This window comes from Osmia lignaria, chromosome 11 (assembly GCF_051020975.1).
Source record: "Osmia lignaria lignaria isolate PbOS001 chromosome 11, iyOsmLign1, whole genome shotgun sequence".
In the NCBI taxonomy this organism is placed as follows: Eukaryota; Metazoa; Arthropoda; class Insecta; order Hymenoptera; family Megachilidae; genus Osmia; species Osmia lignaria.
This window is the reverse complement of record NC_135042.1, coordinates 5,159,265-5,178,125: the sequence shown is the minus strand read 5'-3', so window position 1 is coordinate 5,178,125 and position 18,861 is coordinate 5,159,265. Positions and strand designations below refer to the sequence as shown.

Below are 18,861 nucleotides of genomic sequence, written 5' to 3'. Positions count from 1 at the left end.
TAACGACGATCCGCATTCCTACAGGGATCGCCCAGGAAATTCCTGTTTCAGGGCTGGAGCCTAGAAGGGATATCGATATCCGGTTCACCTACGTGTCACTGGCATTTCTGCTCGCTTATAACCGAGCTTATTCCTGTCAATTTCAATTTCTTCGACTATTTAAAATTTCACTTTACAATGAGGAGTTATTTCAATCCAATCGAATTTCCATCTCGATTCACCGTGCTACAGTAATTACAATATGAAAACTGGTAATTCGATGCGGTTGATTAGAGAAAATCTTGTTGATAATTAAATTTTAATAACACAAGATTGCCGAAGGCTACCGCTATCTAAGTTTCCATTTCTAAATGAAATTTTCCACGATCCTAGTAGAAATTTCTTCGACGCGTTTCTCACCGTATTTTCATCATTTAAATTACAACACCTGCGATATCCATGCCGTTTCACCGTTCGAATGGCTGCTTCAAGATAGCAGAATAACCAGTGATTTTCTATTTTGCCACGATCGAACGGCGTTCAGCGATCCATCAATCTTGCGAGTGATCGTTTTTAAGGGAGCATTGAGGAACTGGAAATGAAAGGTTATCGCAGGGTAGCAACGATAAGGACTACCGTTTGCCAGCTTTCTCCCGTTTCTTTCACGCAAAACACGCAAACGCTACGATTCACACTGTTCACTACCAGACATCGACCACTGAAAGGACACAAAAGACGAGCAATTTGCATATGAAACGAGAACGAGGTTCTTTCCAATGGATTTCGAGGATGAAAAGTCTCCTCGAAACGTTTACTCATCCTCTTAGGTGAGTCATTAAAAGTTCCGAGGGAACGGAAACAAAATTCGATCAATAGATAAATTAAAATTATTCAGAGGAATAGGATTAAAAGTGCCATAAATATTACACTATACAATCATTATTAATATATAACAGTACCTAATATCATTTAATTGAAAGTTTCCTCTATTTCTAATTATCCTAATTAGAATCTTAAGTGATTTCCAAGCCAACCACCCTGTTTGATCATTAATTCAATTAAATTTTCTCCAACGCTGTAATCTAATAATCTAAACGGTCCAGGACAATCTCAGCTCGCCGAACAACAATATAAATCAATTCCAAATGTAATTTAACAGTTCAGCAAGTCTTAGACAGCGTTTAGCAACAAGTGTCCTGGGTGGGTGTCAGAGCTCTTATCGACCCGGAATTCATGCCCATTAGCTATCGGTTATTATTCAGAAATGGCGTATCCTGACAAGGTTAATAAGCGGCCAATCTTTATCGGAAACGGCCGATGAAAAAAAATATGTTCGACTGGTTCGCACGATTTCCTAGCTTTCTCTCCTGTCCGAATCACGCAACGGCTGTGATGCACTGTACCATTGCGGTGGATTGCGTAAAACTTGGACTACATCTGGATCGATAATTATTTTCATCCACTTGGAATATTAATTATCAATGAAACACCAAATCGTCACAAATTTAACATCGATTTTCATTTATTTTGTTTTAAATAATAAAAGGACCACCGTCTCGGGAATCAAAATTCAGAAATTTTTTAAAATGGAATCAAAATATCGAATGTCCATCAATACGGATCACTTTCCCGATGGCTCGTGCCCAGGTAACAGGATCTTCGGGGAACGTTTCCTAGACGAAGGCGAGATTTCGCGTGCGCCACGCGATTCGCGAGCTACCGGCTCTGCTAGGTGTGCAAACCGTTTTTTCCTGTCACCTGCTCTCTCATCGCGAACGTTCGCGCGCGGACGAGATGATCGCCGTTGGATCAATGGCGTGAAACGCGAAACGAGGCGCCACACCGACCACACTCGGACACCGGAGACCATTTCGAGCACGACACCCGGTAGTGGTCGAGTGGTCGCTCACCTAGAAACCGTTCACGCGATCTCCTCGACTCGGCTGATCTGTTTACGCCCGACGCTCTGGCCGACTTGGCTGGCGACCTCGTCGCCGACCGATTTTAGCCCCTCATCTTCCGAAAGGGTGAACCCGCGGTCATTGCTTCGACATTCTATTCTTTGAGAGCAAAACTTTCTGAGTCATTTTGATAAATAGGAGTAGAAGTTTAGTGTTATAACCCTTATTTCAACCCTTTTAGTGCCGACCGAAAGAATTTCACCTAAGAGAAGAATATCGAACGAATTTGATGCATTTAATATGATTTAAGAAAAAAAATCATTTAAAAAAAAGTAAGAATAATATTTACAAAATTCAGGAAGAAAGATAAGGTGAAATGGGGTAACATTTTTTTATTGTTGTTTTATTTCACTATAATTCATTTTATATTTCAGCAAAATTTACATCGTCGTTGGCACTAAAAGGGTTAAAGCTGGTTCTCGAAAATGATTCTTTCGTGATTGAAAGAGTGAATAAGGATGAGAAAGGAGAAGAGGGACCGAGGTACGGGCACACCTGTGTGAACTCAGCGATTTCGAAGTATCCTCGCTGACCAACGATACCACGGATTCTCTGCCGGCGTGGTAAACAAGGGTCAGCAATTAGATGACAATCAAAGCGGTGAAAAGTGTGCCGAGGGCCGAGGAAGAAACGGGTCAGCCGCGAACGGACACACCTGTGCGCACCGTTGTACTGTATTTGTTATGCTTAACGGTTTCGTAATGAAGCGATCGACACCGATGAGATCGTGAATTGACACGAAAAGATTTGCCCATCACTCGTCATTTGTTTCGATTGATACCCGATACTGTGATTACGGTGGTTGATATTGGATGATTCGTAAAGTCTGATTGTTATCGTTCGTGTAACACATTCGAGAATTAAAATTTTTCTAATCGTATCTAATTATCATTTTTTAATTAACACTTTATCTATCGCAAACCTATCAATAGGCTATTTGACAATATCGGCTGTTAAAGGAAAACTAATTAACAACCTTTTGATAATTACAAATTCACATATAAGGAAAGTTAGATGTACTTCAATTAAGAAGAAATCGAAAAGAATGGTTACACATTTTAATCCTTAATTATTGTTAATTACAAGGCGGCAGCGCGTATCTATTTTATTTATAACCGCTGGATAATGTGTTAATATGCACTCACCGAGCATGATCCAGATCTCTCTTATTGCCAAGCAACAGGGCTGTAAAGTAGGATGGCAAACGTAGATCCGCAAGTTGCTTCAATAAACCGCGAGCTTCCTGAAAACTTCGTTTACACGTCACGCTGTAAACGATTACAAAAGCCTCGCCCCATCTTATGTGAGAGTAGAGACAGCCATTCTCCTGAAATCATAACAAAAAGAAAAATTAAATTAAAAATAATATTGAAAAAAAATTTCAAAATATTTAAAATGGGTAATGATTGATCCAGTTTTGATACACCTTAATTTAACCCATTACCCTTGTCCAACCAATGACCTCCTCCTCAACCTTGTACCTACCACTTCCGACTCGATACAGGAAGTAACGAAATAGAATAAGGCTCTCGCGATGCTATTCTGAATAAAGGAGTAAAAATCCAGGAGCCAGAATGTTTCAGGTTTAACGACCCACGGAAGCTGTCGATTCTCGTGGTCGTTCCAATGGTTTCCCATCGACCTGGCACCGACAGACGGGTACAGGTAATTATTAGCAGGGAACAGGATCGACGGGATCGTGATCATCGGTAGATCGGTGTGTAGGAAGGTCTAGCCGCATTAGTCTCAACGAAGGTGAACGCGACCGTGAACCCATCGATCTGCTAAACCGATCTGGTCACCATAATTGGCGCGAATGGACCATGGGGTTCGAGGACGTCTGTCATATTCTGATAGAAGAATCAAACTTTCTGTGATCGATATGGAAACGAGAATATTGAAACGACCTTAAAATCAATTTTTTAGAAGTTTCATTGAACATTTGAATAATGGTCCCAAGGGACCATTCATAATCAATAACCACTGCTAAAAAAAAAAGCTCAAATTCAATTTATTTCGAGAAATACAGCTAAAGTATTGAAAATTCAATAGTACCCTGAAGACAAAGATATCTATAATAATTTATAAATATTCATCGTTCAATTGTATTCATGATCGACCGCGGAATTGCGTGTGCCCGCGAGTGCATCGTGATTGTGCAACGTGCATCATACGCACGTAACGAAAAGAGTTACGAAAGGTATACGGGTGGTGGTAAAGTGAATTCCTTTTGTATCAGCAAACTCGACAAAAATATCGTAACAAATCATAACGATTCCTGGAAGAGAATCGTGCAACTGACATTTTACTGACGAAACCGATGGTTTCATAAACAACGCGAATACCACCGATGATCGAATAAAAGAGAAAAGAAAATAAATACCGTCGTTCCAAGTATACCGGTCGCGAATTTTCGATTCAATATTACCGTAACGTAACGAACAGGGTTAAAGAGCGTAATGGCAAAGTTCAGAAGCGTTTAGCGAGCCGAAGCGACGATTTAGTCGGCAGAAACGAAGGAAGCGCGATCCTGTAATCGACGGGCACATTATTAGCGGACAATATCGGTATCTGGTAACGGGAATGGCTACAGATCGTTATCCGCGCCACGTACACCACGGGACATAACTTGTCCCCTTAGATCGTTCCTTATCCCGTGGGATCGCGTGGGCGTCGAAGCGCGTGCTTTTCGCCCACCTGAATCGATTTCGTACCTTGCTGCCTCCTTTCGTCCCGTTAACGGCCAGGCACTGTTACAAAAAGAAAAACGGACATATCGGTCCGTTTTCGTCACGATATTCTCACGATTTTCAGCGCGTCCACGGTTCGCCAACGCGTTTACAAATTTTCTTTTAATCAGAGCTCTCACCATTTTACGTACACCTAGAAAGTAAGAAAATCTAAGGATCTATCAAGGCTTCAGATATGTCTCGCCACTTAGCGGGTACTGTTCAAACGGAAACTTTCCCCGTGGACTGCCATTAACTGAGACTAATGTGTATATTGATTGCCGCAGCCGAGTCATCCAGCCTCGGACGAAAAGGCCTCGTATCAGCTGTCAGGAAGCTGAGCCACGTATCTGAAAAAAGTTCCTTCAACGGGCGAGCAAAAACCGAGACTAATTTCTTACAGTGCTATGTCCACGATTCGAAGCGAATTCAACGTACGCCCAGTGCATCCTATCTTCTTGCATCGGTCGAACGCTTTCGTTTATGATCCACCAACCTTTATTTACTGCTGTGTACACAAGACCTGTGTACAATGTGGCTTTTCTATAGAATTTCTTAGAAAAACGTAGCTAAAATTTAGTAATATTTAATGATGAAAGAAGGGTGACTCCATAAAAAATTTTTTTCCATTTCATCGATTGTTATTTTATATGGGGAATGCTAAGAGCTTCGAAGAGGGTTTGTGGATTTGAAAAATGGGTTAATTACCATCTGGTCGTAAAGAGGTATCGGTCGAAGGAAATTAATTAACGTGCAAAGTCCTTCAACAGGTCGAAGCTCGACCCAATGAAAAATGATTCTTCCTCGATCGTTTTCTCTTTGTTCTCGGCTGTGGGCATCGTTATTTTTGGACGGAGAACGAGACCGTTTAAAACGATATCGTGAACTCGCTTTGACGTTCGCATAGTTTATTTCGCGTTGAATCGCGTGGATCGACTGATCCCTCGAAAGCGTTCCACGCCATTTTCCCGCGAAATTCGACGGATTTCTCGATCTACCCGTGATTCATCATGCTTCGACTGTGTATTTTAGTTCGTTGGAATTTATAGTAACCTGGAAGCGTAACAGTGTCTGCTGCGGAATGAATGAAGCGGAATTTACAGTTTCCATTACGTGGAATTAGAATTTTAAGATTCAGGCTGAAATTAGACGTAGATTTTTAACGATTCGCGACTTTTAAGAGACTACTATTTTAAAAGCCTTGTAACAATGCGATTTTGTAAAATTCAACGAACCATACCAGCAGCCTTTGTTTCCCTTTCGTGAAAACGATAAAAGCTATTTTCGCGATATCGTGAAAGTTGTAAAAATGCTGGAATTATGTTCCCCTAAAGTTTGGAAATGATCCGGAGCGGATAAAAGAATCCGGTATGATAATTGACAAAAATCCTGGGTTGATCGTAACTCGTGAACCTAACGATCCTTTCAACGGGTTATTTGCCAGAAATAAAGTTTCCCTTTTTTTTATCACCATCATTGTCTTTTTTTTTATTTCTCACTTTCGATCTTTAACCGCACGATTTACCGATCTATTAATAAATCATTTGTCCCAATGACACGTAACATCTCATCGCTGTACAGGAATGATTTGCTACAAGTCGGACAGAAAATCGCGATCTAAATCTTTGGAGATATCTACGTTTGAACCTCGCCATTTCACCGTTCGCACGAAACAATGCCGTAACAATTATGTAACGATAACACGACGAACTCGTATATCATTGTAGATACAGATACGTATCACGCATCGATCATCGATTCGACGAACATAAATAATTTGACAAGGAAGTCGAAGACGTACAGCATCCCTCGAAAGTATTCAAATGATTTCAAAATTTCATTTTGTATTAATAATATTAACGAAACTTTTATACAGTGATTATCTTTAAATCTTAAGCTTAAATTTGATATATAAGAAGTGCCATTTTGTGATACTTTTCTGTCATGAAATTGACAGGATTCAAACATTTCAAAATTCAGCATTCCAAATTAAAAAATAAAAATAAAATTCCAAGTGAAAGTGATTGACTTTATTTTTTTTGAACCTTAAGCTTAAAAAGTGCCATTTTGTGATACTTTTCTGTCATGAAATTGACAGGATTCAAACATTTCAAAATTCAGCATTGCAAATTAAAAAATGAAAATAAAATTCCAAGTGAAAGTCATTGACTTCTGGATTTCAGCTGTTAAGATGCGATCCCTCTATCTTTCGCACATGATCATCATTCTCGTGATCTCAGGACAGCGACGTGTCCGATGGACGCAGCGTGTGTCCAGGTGTGTTTCGTCGAGGATCGAGCAGCAGGAGTGCGGGACAACCTCTCATGACCCACTTCCCCAATTCTCGCATTGTTCTTGGGTCTCGAAATAAATCTCCGATGGAGGGAAAACATTGCGTACCTGGCCCCGGGGCAACGTTAATCGCGGTCGCTTGTCGTGGGTGGGTCCTGGGTAATTGATAATTACTCGGGACTGCTCTACCGATTGCGGAGCACTGAATTTAACGATTGCGTTTCCGGTTACCTTTAATAATCCGATAAATCATCGTAACGGATCGACTTGACCTGCGTCCCCGTTCCGATTATCTCCGCGAGAATTTCATTTATTTTTCACTAATAATCAGAAACTGAAGAACGACGAATCACCGAGGGGACGGAAGAAATTTTCGAGAGTAACTTCATTCTGAACAAGATGGTACCGAGTGATACAAATCGAGCTTATAAACGGTTTCCAAACGGCTTATCTGAACGGGTAGATTTACGTGACGAGGAACAATGCACGATGGAAATATTAATCGTGGCAGGACGAGGTCAGGACCCAGGCAACAGCCACCTACCCGTTCCTGTTGCTCGACTTCCTACGTGATTCTCGAGTGCCTACCTGAACTCTGTTGCCCTTGTTAGCCGGTTATTATTATACTTGGTTGGAACACCTACCGCGATCGATCGTGCACCAAAGAGAGACCCGTGAAGTCTCGGAAGCTGGGCGGGTTACGGTGTGCACACACGACAGACCATCGAGATTCGACCGACTCTATAATACCACCGGGACACCGTGATTTCGATTCTGGCTTTCGCCTTGTTGTATTGTTGTTCGTTCAGAGAGAAATTCATTTTTTTTTCTCTCTCTTTTCATTTCTTTTTTTTTCATCTATTTTTATTCTCATACAGGGTAAAATGTTAGAGGGCGAACCGAGACTTTCGCTTCCGCGGTTACATCAGACGTTTCGCGAGAAAATTGAGTTGACTTTCATAAATATCATTAGCCTGGGCCGGCTGTCAACGTATCGGTCGGAGAGCATCGGCATCCGAGATTTCAACGTCGCCAAGGATTAAAGTCGGAATAAATCATTCGTATGGTAGAGGACAGAGTGATGGTGCGCTGGCGGTTGGTGGTATCCTTCTTCGATGCAAATGAGCGTTAAGAGTGCGTTCACATCATTTATCTCGCGTCCCGGCACACGGCCAAAGACCCGCCAGGTACCGTACAAGGGAACCGGGAAAGAAGCCGGTAAAGAAAATCATCCTCTCTCTATCTAACGCGTACGGATTATCGAGTGGATGACACTACGCTTAGACGTCCGATTAACTTCTGATAGCAGAATATAGAAATCGAACGTTTAATCGAAAGGGAAAAAAAGGAGAATATAATTTTCAATAATGTCAAATGATAAATTAAAATTAAAACGAATCGTATCCTCAATAACTGCTATCATAAAGTGCCTCGTAACAGACCGAAGCGGTGAACGTGTTAATTAAGATATATCATCGAATACCTCTAATCAAACACATCCATTTACCAATGCATTAAAATATCACACTCGATCACCATAAAACATCAGCGATTGGAAAAGAAGAAACAAATCTTCCTTTAAATAGCTATCCTGAGAATCAATTAAATCGCACTTTAGACCGCGAAGCATCTAATCAACCGTACGAGATCGTTCCGATGGCATCGTGTTCGCGATTATTCACGGAACAATCGATGATTAATGATCGATCGATCAAGGAGGAGGATAGAAATAGAGGAGGAAGATCAATTAAGTTCTACCTCGATCGATCGAGGCATTTACATCGGTTAAAGCCGGGTTACAAGAAACATGCGAGAAGCATCCGAGGGGTAGAATTTATTGCTCCGTACGTTCTTCCTTCTCGTTGAATACGAGCCTTAAGGCGCGTGCTGCTGTCACTGCGAGATCGTTCCAGTGACAGTCGGGCTCGGTAACTGTCTTCATTGGTGATTGACATCACGATCGCGAAGCGGACGGTGTTCCTCTCGCGTACCACGACCGGACGATACAAAAAGGCCCTCCCGTTTCAGCATCACCATGTGCCAAACGATCCGATCGCTTTTATTCGGAATTCCGCGCTTTTTCCTCGACGCGTACCTCGGGCAATTAGCCTCTTACCGCGTTCGATTGGATAATCGATTACTGTTCTGATGGAACGCGTGGGTGGTCTCATATGTAAATTTGGTATATGAAAATAATCAGATGCCTAGTTGATTCTTTGGCTCCCCGGAAGTGGTATTTACGGAGGTCGACGAGAAGAAAGTATCTACACTGCGACTGGAAAACAGTCGTTCGCGTTTTGTTATTGCAGAAATCACGAAGAGAAACCGCGACGACCTCCTCGCGGTTAGGCGGCGATCGGCTTCTGCAGGGAGAAGAGGGTCGTGGTTTCAAAATGGCCGTCGATGGACCACGAAGGTAGGCTTATAACGAGGTGAATCGAAACTGACCACCTTATTAGAATATTATTCGACGAACAACGCGATCGAAAGATTAACAATCCACCCTGATCTAAATTAAAATTAAAATCCTTTTTACCTGACCTGTTGCGAGTCAGATTTCTTTAAAAAGCAGAAATTTATTTGCAATTAAAATGGCACGCAGCTGAGTAAACGGCATTTGTTAATAAAATCAGTAATTAAGAAAACTGCGCAACCGTCTGAAAACATCAAAGAACGTGATGTGACTCGTATAACAAATATTTAATCACGTGAAAATTAAGAAGTAAATACATATGCTTACTATCGCATCAGGTGCTATCAATGATTCTTATATATTTTTAGAAATGATTCTACTTTTCTTTGCTTTTCATTTACTTTCAATGTAAGCCTAACTATTTTTAAATAAAATACACGGCACATTGACCTAACATCTCGTTCAAATCAAACTTCCCAGTTCTAAGAGAGCTGCTCGACAATTGTTGAACCAGAAGAAAATACTAAAAACCAGGATGCAACTTGTTATCGCGAAGAAAGCTACGTTTCACGGATACCTTCAATAAATACCTACACAAACGCACGCATTGATATCTAAAGGATTGAAAAGGCAAACGATATCCGCTATTCGACCACCCTTTCGACTCGATCGAAACCCGGGGATATTCAATGCTTCCCTAGCTCGTTTTATCTCTTCGATTCCGGCTTGCATCGAGAGTTGCACTTTACTTTGACCAGGTACAACGGTTCGAGAACCTCTTCCCTGTGTATCTACCAAAGGATCGATCCTCGCGACTAAACATCGCCAGGTTACCGTCCCGGGAAACGGATAATTTCGGAGATTAGAAGTCATTCGGTGGACAGGTTATACGCGGTTTAAACGGTTACGTACCTTGCCTAACTTGGCCCATAAAGTTCGTGTCGAAATACTGGGTGCCTTCGCAGTGGCTTTCACGCGGTCAGATACGCCTAGAGAAGCGTTGTATCTACGGCTGTATCTGGCCGAGCCAATGAATGGGACGCGTTGCGTTTGCAGCCGGATAATTGGAAAGATTCTATCGCTATGGCTCGTGCACTTTACCGAACGCTTCTTGTTCAATTCCAAAGGAACGAAGAAGATTTTCTCTGTTGTAATCGCCTGGCCTTTGAACAGTTCCTGGCGTATAGTGTATCTATTGTAGTTAGCACCGGCTGAGACACGACTTGGCAATTAAACGTTTCGTATTATCGTTTTATCTGTTAAATAAAATTTTTTTATTTTCAAAATTGCCAAATTATTTAACTACGGAAGTTCTATTATAACAGAAAATTCCATAGATCCTGTGAAGTATCCCGAAGTTATTACCGTCAGAGGTCAAGCCGAGCAATTAACTGATGGTATCGTGAACTAATTACAACTTACTCAGGGAGCACAGAAGATTATAGATAAAGGAAATAACATAAAATTATCGGAGGTATAGATCCTCTGAAATGTGTCAGTTATTACCGTCGAAGGTACGAGACGAGTAATTAATAGATACGATTGGTGATCATTAGATACATTAACACGGTTCCACTTCGCCACTTAACGGATCTCTGTTTTTTTTTTTATCCAGATTTTTGAGAGAAAAAATTTTTTCGAATTCTATCGAATAGATATATCCCTCTTTGTAGTTCATTTCTGATTGGAAGAGAGCGCCACACGATGGCTGGAGCAACGTCTGCGTAAGAACAGGATCTACGGAGATCGATATCGATGTGGATTAGTGTGGCAGTGGTTCGCGATCGCGACCGGACAGATCGTTAAATCCGCTATCCGACAGCTTTGCGCCGATCTATCGTTGTAAAATGCTATTGTAAACGGCTACACGAACCGGGGCTAATCTAGCTCGTGCCTCGTATTTTCATACGGTACAGGCTGCTCATTAACGCCGGGTTGACCAGCAATTTCGTCGAATAAATTCTCTTTGTTAAGGCGCAACGAAACTGTATCGCCTCGACCCGGTGTTCGATTTCGAAAGACGATTTATCGGTGAAACTATGAAATGAAATTTTTCTTCCTCTTCCAACGAGATACTAAACGCGATCCTCGAAATGACTGGCAAAGAATCGAACAGGTCGACGCGACCTTCTAAACGAGGACAGTGATTAATGCATTATAGTATTTCGATTCGCGGATCGGTGGCAATAATTTACGATGCCGAGAACAATGGATCGCGAGGATATAAAAAATAACCGAGTGGAATCTCAATGAGGATTCCCGGTCTAGCTGCGACAGGTGAACACGGCGTGTAACCGTGAACGTGTGCTCGCTAGTTGTCTCCATTCTCTATCTGTAAGCTTGTACGTATCCCCCGGTGTGATGGCGAGCCATCCTCTGGTCGCGCAAGTCGCCTAGATTCGAATTTAAAGGCAATCGTTATTCAATTCAAATACATCGGATAACGGGCCTTGTCCCGGCGTGTTTCCGTTTCGCTCGCAGGTTCGCGTGCTGGTTCGTTACCGTATTCTAGATGAATCGGGTTAAGGAAGGTCAGGTCGGTGCCGATCGACCTGAAACAGCCCGATTCCGAGGAGATTTGGGTTAAGTAAGGTCAAGCTGCTTCTCTCGAAGCTACGTCGTCGAGACCGATTACGTCGACTCCCTGGAGATCTGTTTACGATTACATCGGTATTTCTTCCTCTATCCAAGAGATTTAGCATGTTTTCTTCATTTTTATTTGTATCATCATTTTTCATAGCGAAGTCAAAGGAATAATTTATTTTAATATGAGGTGTTCTAAATTTCGAATTTTAATTTCTTCTGGTATTTACCGCACAATTATGACAAGTATTTCGTTGTAACCAAAAGTTCCGGTTATATTTAACCCAGGACGAAAGGCACGCCACGTGGCAGCGAGGAAAACGGAATTTCATGAATGGCTCGTAGGAATTCTATGAATGGTTGGTGAAATATCAAGCGTTTCGCGTTGCTCCAAATATTCTTAGCCTCCAGAGAAGGTCCAAGGACTAATCCGTACGGTCAGGTATGCCATGTTGGCCCCATGGGCTCGATGCCTTTTAAGCGACAGGTGCAAACATTCGGTGGGGGTAACAGTGCAAAAAAGGAAGCCGGTAATTGTAAGCCCCAGGTAGAAAAACCAGTTTGCTAAAAACAACCTGGCCTCTCGATCGTGTCTTGTTGCAGGGCTACCGAATAAGCAACTTGGGACGAGTCAGTGTACCGTGCGGTTCGTACGTACCATGCTCCCATATGGGAACACGTTGGATTCCTTTTTGGAGATGAGAAAATATGTCCCACCATTCGTGAAATCTGTTTTCCTTTTTTTTTATTTGCCTCCATGTACGCGCGTGCGTTGAATCGAATCCGGGTGTACAATTGATTCTTTAAGAAAAATGAAAATCAAATTGTCCGAGCAGTGATTCAATTATTAATTAATTTCACGAAATAAAATTTTTATATAATTAAATATTCTTCTGAAATCTTGTATACATCTAGAAAATGATTAAATAGCGTGTCAGAGTTGGTACAAGGCGATTCTATCTGTGTCGTGCGTTTCACACATTTCGTGGAACGTCGTTTCGATGGTTACAAGTTGCACCATACGGTGCAGCACGGATGCAACGATCCGATGTAAACAATGGCTTCTCGTCGAGGACGCGTGGTGCACCGTTACTGCATAGATTCAATAAATAATACGATACAGGAAGCCATGCCACCGATTTGTATGTGCGCGCTTACAGCAGCTCTCGTGGGACCCGCGATCGATCGTTCGTACGCGTATCGAAAGTTCGATCTGACGATCGTTATCGATCGGCGAACGCGATTTATTGTTGACAACGCATTCGTTCGCGCTTGTGAAAATTTGATCACTTTCTACGATATCGCGGCATTAAAAGCTCTCTAACACTGTTTCGTTGCTTTTTCATTTTGTCGCGAGAATTTAGAATAGCGTTCTGGGTATTGTTTGTACCGTTCGTACTTTTGGTACTTATTTATAAAGAAATAATAAACTAAAAATTTCTAATTTTCTAAGCTCCTATTTCCGTAATTTGGCAAAATAAAAAGAGGGAGTCTCAAGTCCGAAAATCCAAAGCCTAAGCACCGTGCATTGCCGACTCTCCGGACGGACACTTGGTATTTATAAAGAAATATAAAACGAGGAATCAATTGAAGAGAAAAATTTCTAATTTTCTAAGCTCCTATTTCCGTAATTTGGCAAAATAAAAAGAGGGAGTCTCAAGTCTGAAAACCCAAAGCCTAAGCACCGTGAATCGCCGACTTTCCGGACGAACCCTTCGTATTTAGAAATAAATGTAGAACGAGAATTCAATTAACGGAGATAAATTTCTAAATTTCTAAGTCTTTATTTTGCTACCCTTGGTATTTATAGGAAAGTGCGACCTTTCCTCGATTTATAAAATTTCCTTGACGTTGCTGTCTCTATTTTTCCGATTTCTTCGAGCGTGTTAATCCGAGCACTAGATGTATCTTTGATCGAGACGGTCTGAAAGCTCTAGAAATCGAATCGTGACCTCTCTACTCGTCCCAATCAACGATGAAAGTTTTGCTTGCGACCGGGAGTGGAGATACGATCGGGAACGACTTCATCAAGGGAACAGAGGTGCTCTGTTTCTCTCTCGATGAATTCCTTGCTCGTTCCCGTCGCCAGGCAAAAAGCTTCGACCAAATGAAAAGCAGCTTATTGCGAAACGTCCCGACAGTGTTTGTCCGGCAAGCAAATGATTCACCGTGACTTTCACAATGAAAGGAACGGGATGAAAAGAATAAGAGAAAAGAAAGTCTTCATCGTCGTGATCTCCAAGCTTAGCTCGGATAAACTGAAATAGTCTGGTGTGTGTTTACAGGCGTCGACGGATGATAAATAAAGGCGCCGATTGCCGTGCGCTCTTCGCGAACGTGTTGAAGAAAATGCAAAAGGAAAGGAGAGAATCGAGGAGGAGAGAGAACGCGTTTATCGTATCGAGACTCTCCAAAAGAGAATTAACCCGAGACGATCGAGAGAATGCCGGTTTTCTTGATCGATTTGTCGTCGAGATTGATCGTCAAAGGTGTTCAGTCATCGGTGTCGATGACTATTAGCGACTTGGACGAGCCTGAAACGTTGCGTGGCTACATTTCATTGTTTTGCTGCTTGTACGATGATTAAATCGGGACAAGGGGTGAACGATCGTATCTCCTGTTTGTATGATGTGATAATTTCAAGTGTATACATTTGTTTAAAAAAAAAAAAACTATTTTTCAATATTATATTTACCGGAATAATAAAACTTGAAATAAATTGAAAATAATTTGAAATCTCACGATAGATTGAAAATATATTGGTCTATCGCTTGGAAAATTGAATAACAGAAATTCACGATAGTGCAGTTTTATTAGGAACGTTATTTATGAAGTTCTGCGTGCGATAAAAATGAATTTTTTTATAATAGTCCGATTAAATAGTTTATGGGTGTTTAAAAGCAGCACCTAGCCGACACAAGGTATAAATCGCCGGGGAAGCGAGGAATTCACGGTGAACGTAGTAAAACGGAAATCAAAGCGGACGATCCCGTTGTAAGCGTGGTTAATTTACAGCCTGCTACGAAACGCTCGCAACCAGGCATAACTCACGTGGGCAAATCAGTCTGTCAAATAAACGTACGGCCGTAAATGTACATTTTCACCGGTGCCCGCGCGCATATCCAAGTGAGATTTTAACGCCAATCTATGTCGTGTGTCCATCAATAAAGCCGCGGGATCATTAGGCGCGAACCTTCCAGCAACGAGGAACGAAACAGGAAAAAAAAAGAAGAAATACTTGAATCTTTCCGTGTGTTAAACAAGCATCGATGTTTGCCTTTTCTATTTGAAAATTTATGAAAATGCTTGCTAAATTAAATTAAAAGTTTTTACAAAAGATAATTTAGGAAAGTAATAATTAACACCTTCACCGCTAATATTTTTATTTTCAAGAAAATTCTTAATAACATAGGTGATGGTACCCTATGGAAATTCAAGCGTCTACACGCATTGCAGTGAACGTGTTAATCATACGGCGAGAACTCTTCAGATCGTTTGAAGGAAACATGAAAAGTGGCAGGAACTTACCTCGCACCTGGAAGTGTCCAGTATCTCGACCTCGGTATTAACGTTATCGATGGTAACGCTGTGCCGGTACAGGAAATCTGTAACAGAGTAGAACGAGATTACAGTGACGCCTTGATGAATGATAGGTGAACATTTCTGAATCGCTATCTCCACGGTCAGTCTAGGTCTGAACAGGGCTAGCGAAAGGGGTTCTCAAGATCAGAGAAGACGTACGAGTTCGTTCTGCAAGGATAATGAAATCGATCCGTCAGTCCTATTCGAGGATCGAGGGAGATCTTAGCGAAATGAAAGAGTAATCGTTGAATCTACCATGGCGTCCTTGAGTCTGGATGATTCAACGAAATGATAACTGAAACTGAGCACCGACTGATCGATCTAGAGACACCGGGCTAATTATTAACATCGAGGACTTCTAGTCTAAAGTTCTAAGTTAATTTTTCAAATTCTTTACAAGTTTCTATGAAGAAATTTATGATTAACTTATTTTCTTCGAGAGTTTAGGTAGTTGCAATTAGCAAAATTATAATTGTCAAATTAAAATCTGTGATAAATTTTCAATTTCTCCCACTTAATCTTCCTTTTAGTCGTCACCGAAGTAGCGAAAGGAGATCTCGGTGAAAAGTAACGCGGTAAAAAGTAATCCACAAAAGGAATACACCTGATAGTACGTTGATTTTCCCGCGACTAGAAAACGCGGCTAATGCGCGAAAGTCCCGGACCAGTTACTAACGACAATTCCGATTTGACGCGGTGACGCCGGGCGTCGCGCCGCTCTGTCATTACCCCGTTCGCTGACAATAACGCGTTACTTTCGCCGCCATTCGCGGTTCACGAACCCCTCGGCTCTTTCGAAAAGTCGATTTTGAAATCGATCACGTAAGTGATCCTTAACGCGTTAGACGCGTGACAAGTTGACGAGAATTCTTAATTAACCCACGGATAGATAACGGGTCATTGAAAACGATTTCGATTCTAATCTCAAGCATTATCGATTTCGTTTTCATTGCTCGAAAATTTACGAGCTAAGTTTAGAAAATAATTTACAAAAGTAGAAGTATGAAATATGCAGCCATGTATAATAATAATCACGTGAACTTTCTAGAGCAACGAATCGCCTTCTATCGGTTGAAAATGCAGCTCTTTCACCGAGAATTCTTTGCCCTCCCTGTCCCGGGGATTTTTCCTTCGGTACCTATGCAATAAATTTTCCCGTGCAACGGTTGGTCAAATCGTTTCCCCGTCGGCATTGTCCAGCAATAAAACTTCCTCGAGCGTAACGACCGCTAATATAACGAGCATCCTTATTTGCTTGTTTCAGCCTGTACAAACGCCTCGACGCCGTTCGCTACGAGGTGTTTATGAGTTTATTTATCGTTTATTTATTGCATCCAGCTAGGACTGGCTACCGTGCTCGTCGTCATTTCCGTGTCGTTCGGTACGCTCCTTTTTTTTCCCGCGGTTGCGACTCGTCTTTACACGCGTGAAATCGTACTAACGAGAACCAGCGATTTCCTTTTCTCCTAACGATCAGCCATTTGCTCTTTCGCAGAGTTCCGAGAAATCTAATACTCGAATAATTGAATGAAAAATATTACAGCAACGAGGAATAGAAACTTTGGAATTTGAAATTTGAAATTCTCCCGCCCTATATTTGGCGGGAAAATGGAAATATTCGCGGGAATCGATGTATCATAAGATAGCCTGTAATCGTTTACGATCGAACGATCGAAACGAATTGAAAATACGTCGATCAATCCGTCGTACTTTCGTTCGTGATCAAACCGAAGAATCACTTTTCCAAAGAAACGCCCTCGAACGGTGAAAGCGAGACCCCATGGTCGCAGTTGATTTCCTCTGGGCTTCTTCAAGTCTGCGTGGGTGGTGGATAGAAAAGCAATGGGAAAAATGATCGGCAAGTTAATAGAAATTTAATTTCGTCTTGCTGGCAATCTTCCGGCTAAGTGAGGGCGAAGAAAGGCTATCGTGAGACGTATGAAATTACCCGGCACGACCGCGTGCATTATCAGTTTCTCCTCTACCTAGTATACCCCGGTTATCGGACCACGGTTTATCCTCGAGCTCTATCATCGTTTCCTCGATCCACAACAAGCTTCTTACTACCTTCACGGAGTTGTATTTATTATTCTGCGAATGCCCGAGACACAATTATCTGTAACGGTAGGCTGCGAGTAAAAAGAGATTGAACGATGTTTCAAAAGTTTTTCCTACCTTTCCATTATATTACTATTGAAAATAATTTATTTGTTTCAATACCGGTGGATGAATGCTAACATCGAATATTTTAGTAGAATAAAATCCTCAATTTATATTCTCTGAATAAATTGAAATTTTTGATTCAGCAATTACTTATGGAAAAAATTGCCAAGCTTTCTTCATTTTCTCAGAATGATTCCTAAAGAAAACAAATTTCATAAATTCTGTATGAAATATTTAGAAATCATAATTTCTAAATATCTTTATGAAATCATTTTCAAAATAAGCACGAGAAAAACATGTATGTATGGAGGGATTATTTTTCTCTCAAGTACACTTGCAAAAACTTATGTAGAATGATTCAGAAATAGAATACTACGCATATCGGAAAATCAAAGTCCTTTCATCATAATTACGAAACGTTCATTTATCTCCCCGTTAAACTGACTCATCTTTTATCAATCATCGGATGTACCGAGTAGAAATTTTCTCTTACAAAAGAATCGTTCAAGTAGTATTATCCCCTTTGTTCCGGCTCGGATTTATATCACTGACGCACTGCTATGGTCAAGTGCATTGTGTACATTATCAATTCTGCATATCTGTTACACCTATCACTGAGTATCTTATTACTCATTATTATTACCACTATTATTACCACTATTGTTCACTAGTACTAGATACCTGACTATTAATAGATTATACCATTGTTATTGTTGTATTACTAACTCTTTACAAGTGAAAGGAATTTTGATTTTTCTTTTTTAAATAAATAATTCTTTTTTCATCTAATTATTATATTCAACGTTCATTAAAATATAAATTTCATTTTTAAGTGAATCACCATTCTATTAATCGAAAATTGCACTTTAAAGTGCAAGTAATTTGAAACACCGATTGCTTCCTTATTTCCCACACAAATCCCATTCACGACCTTCAATTGTACAAAAGGAATGATTTCCAACAATAAGTAGTCTAACATTTGCTCGAAATCCTTTCATGTAACCGTCCTACGTGATCCATCGATTGAACGAATGATCTATCGATCGCGATCGCACGATTCAAAACGTTCCCATCCACGAAACAATCGAAGTACGTTAGCCGCTTTCTAAATCATTACCAATCGAATGATTTTATTCCACGCAAGGAGAAACGAATTTGC

The 18,861-nt window shown here is 41.0% G+C and overlaps 1 protein-coding gene across 5 annotated transcripts in view; it reads right to left on the bottom strand.

Moving 5' to 3' along the window:
* The window catches only part of LOC117603741 (ras-related and estrogen-regulated growth inhibitor), a 157,035-nt gene that overhangs the window by 124,884 nt on the left and 13,290 nt on the right, over positions 1-18,861 (bottom strand). For all 5 annotated transcript variants that reach the window (XR_013062966.1, XR_013062967.1, XR_013062968.1 and 2 more), the window contains 2 exons: positions 15,486-15,562; positions 3,086-3,267 (listed from right to left, as the gene is read on the bottom strand). Coding sequence is in view for 1 of the 5 variants with exons in the window: in XM_034323189.2 (XP_034179080.1) it covers positions 3,086-3,267; positions 15,486-15,562 (259 nt within the window). In the remaining 4 variants the exon portion in view is untranslated. The remainder of the gene's footprint in view (positions 1-3,085; positions 3,268-15,485; positions 15,563-18,861) is intronic.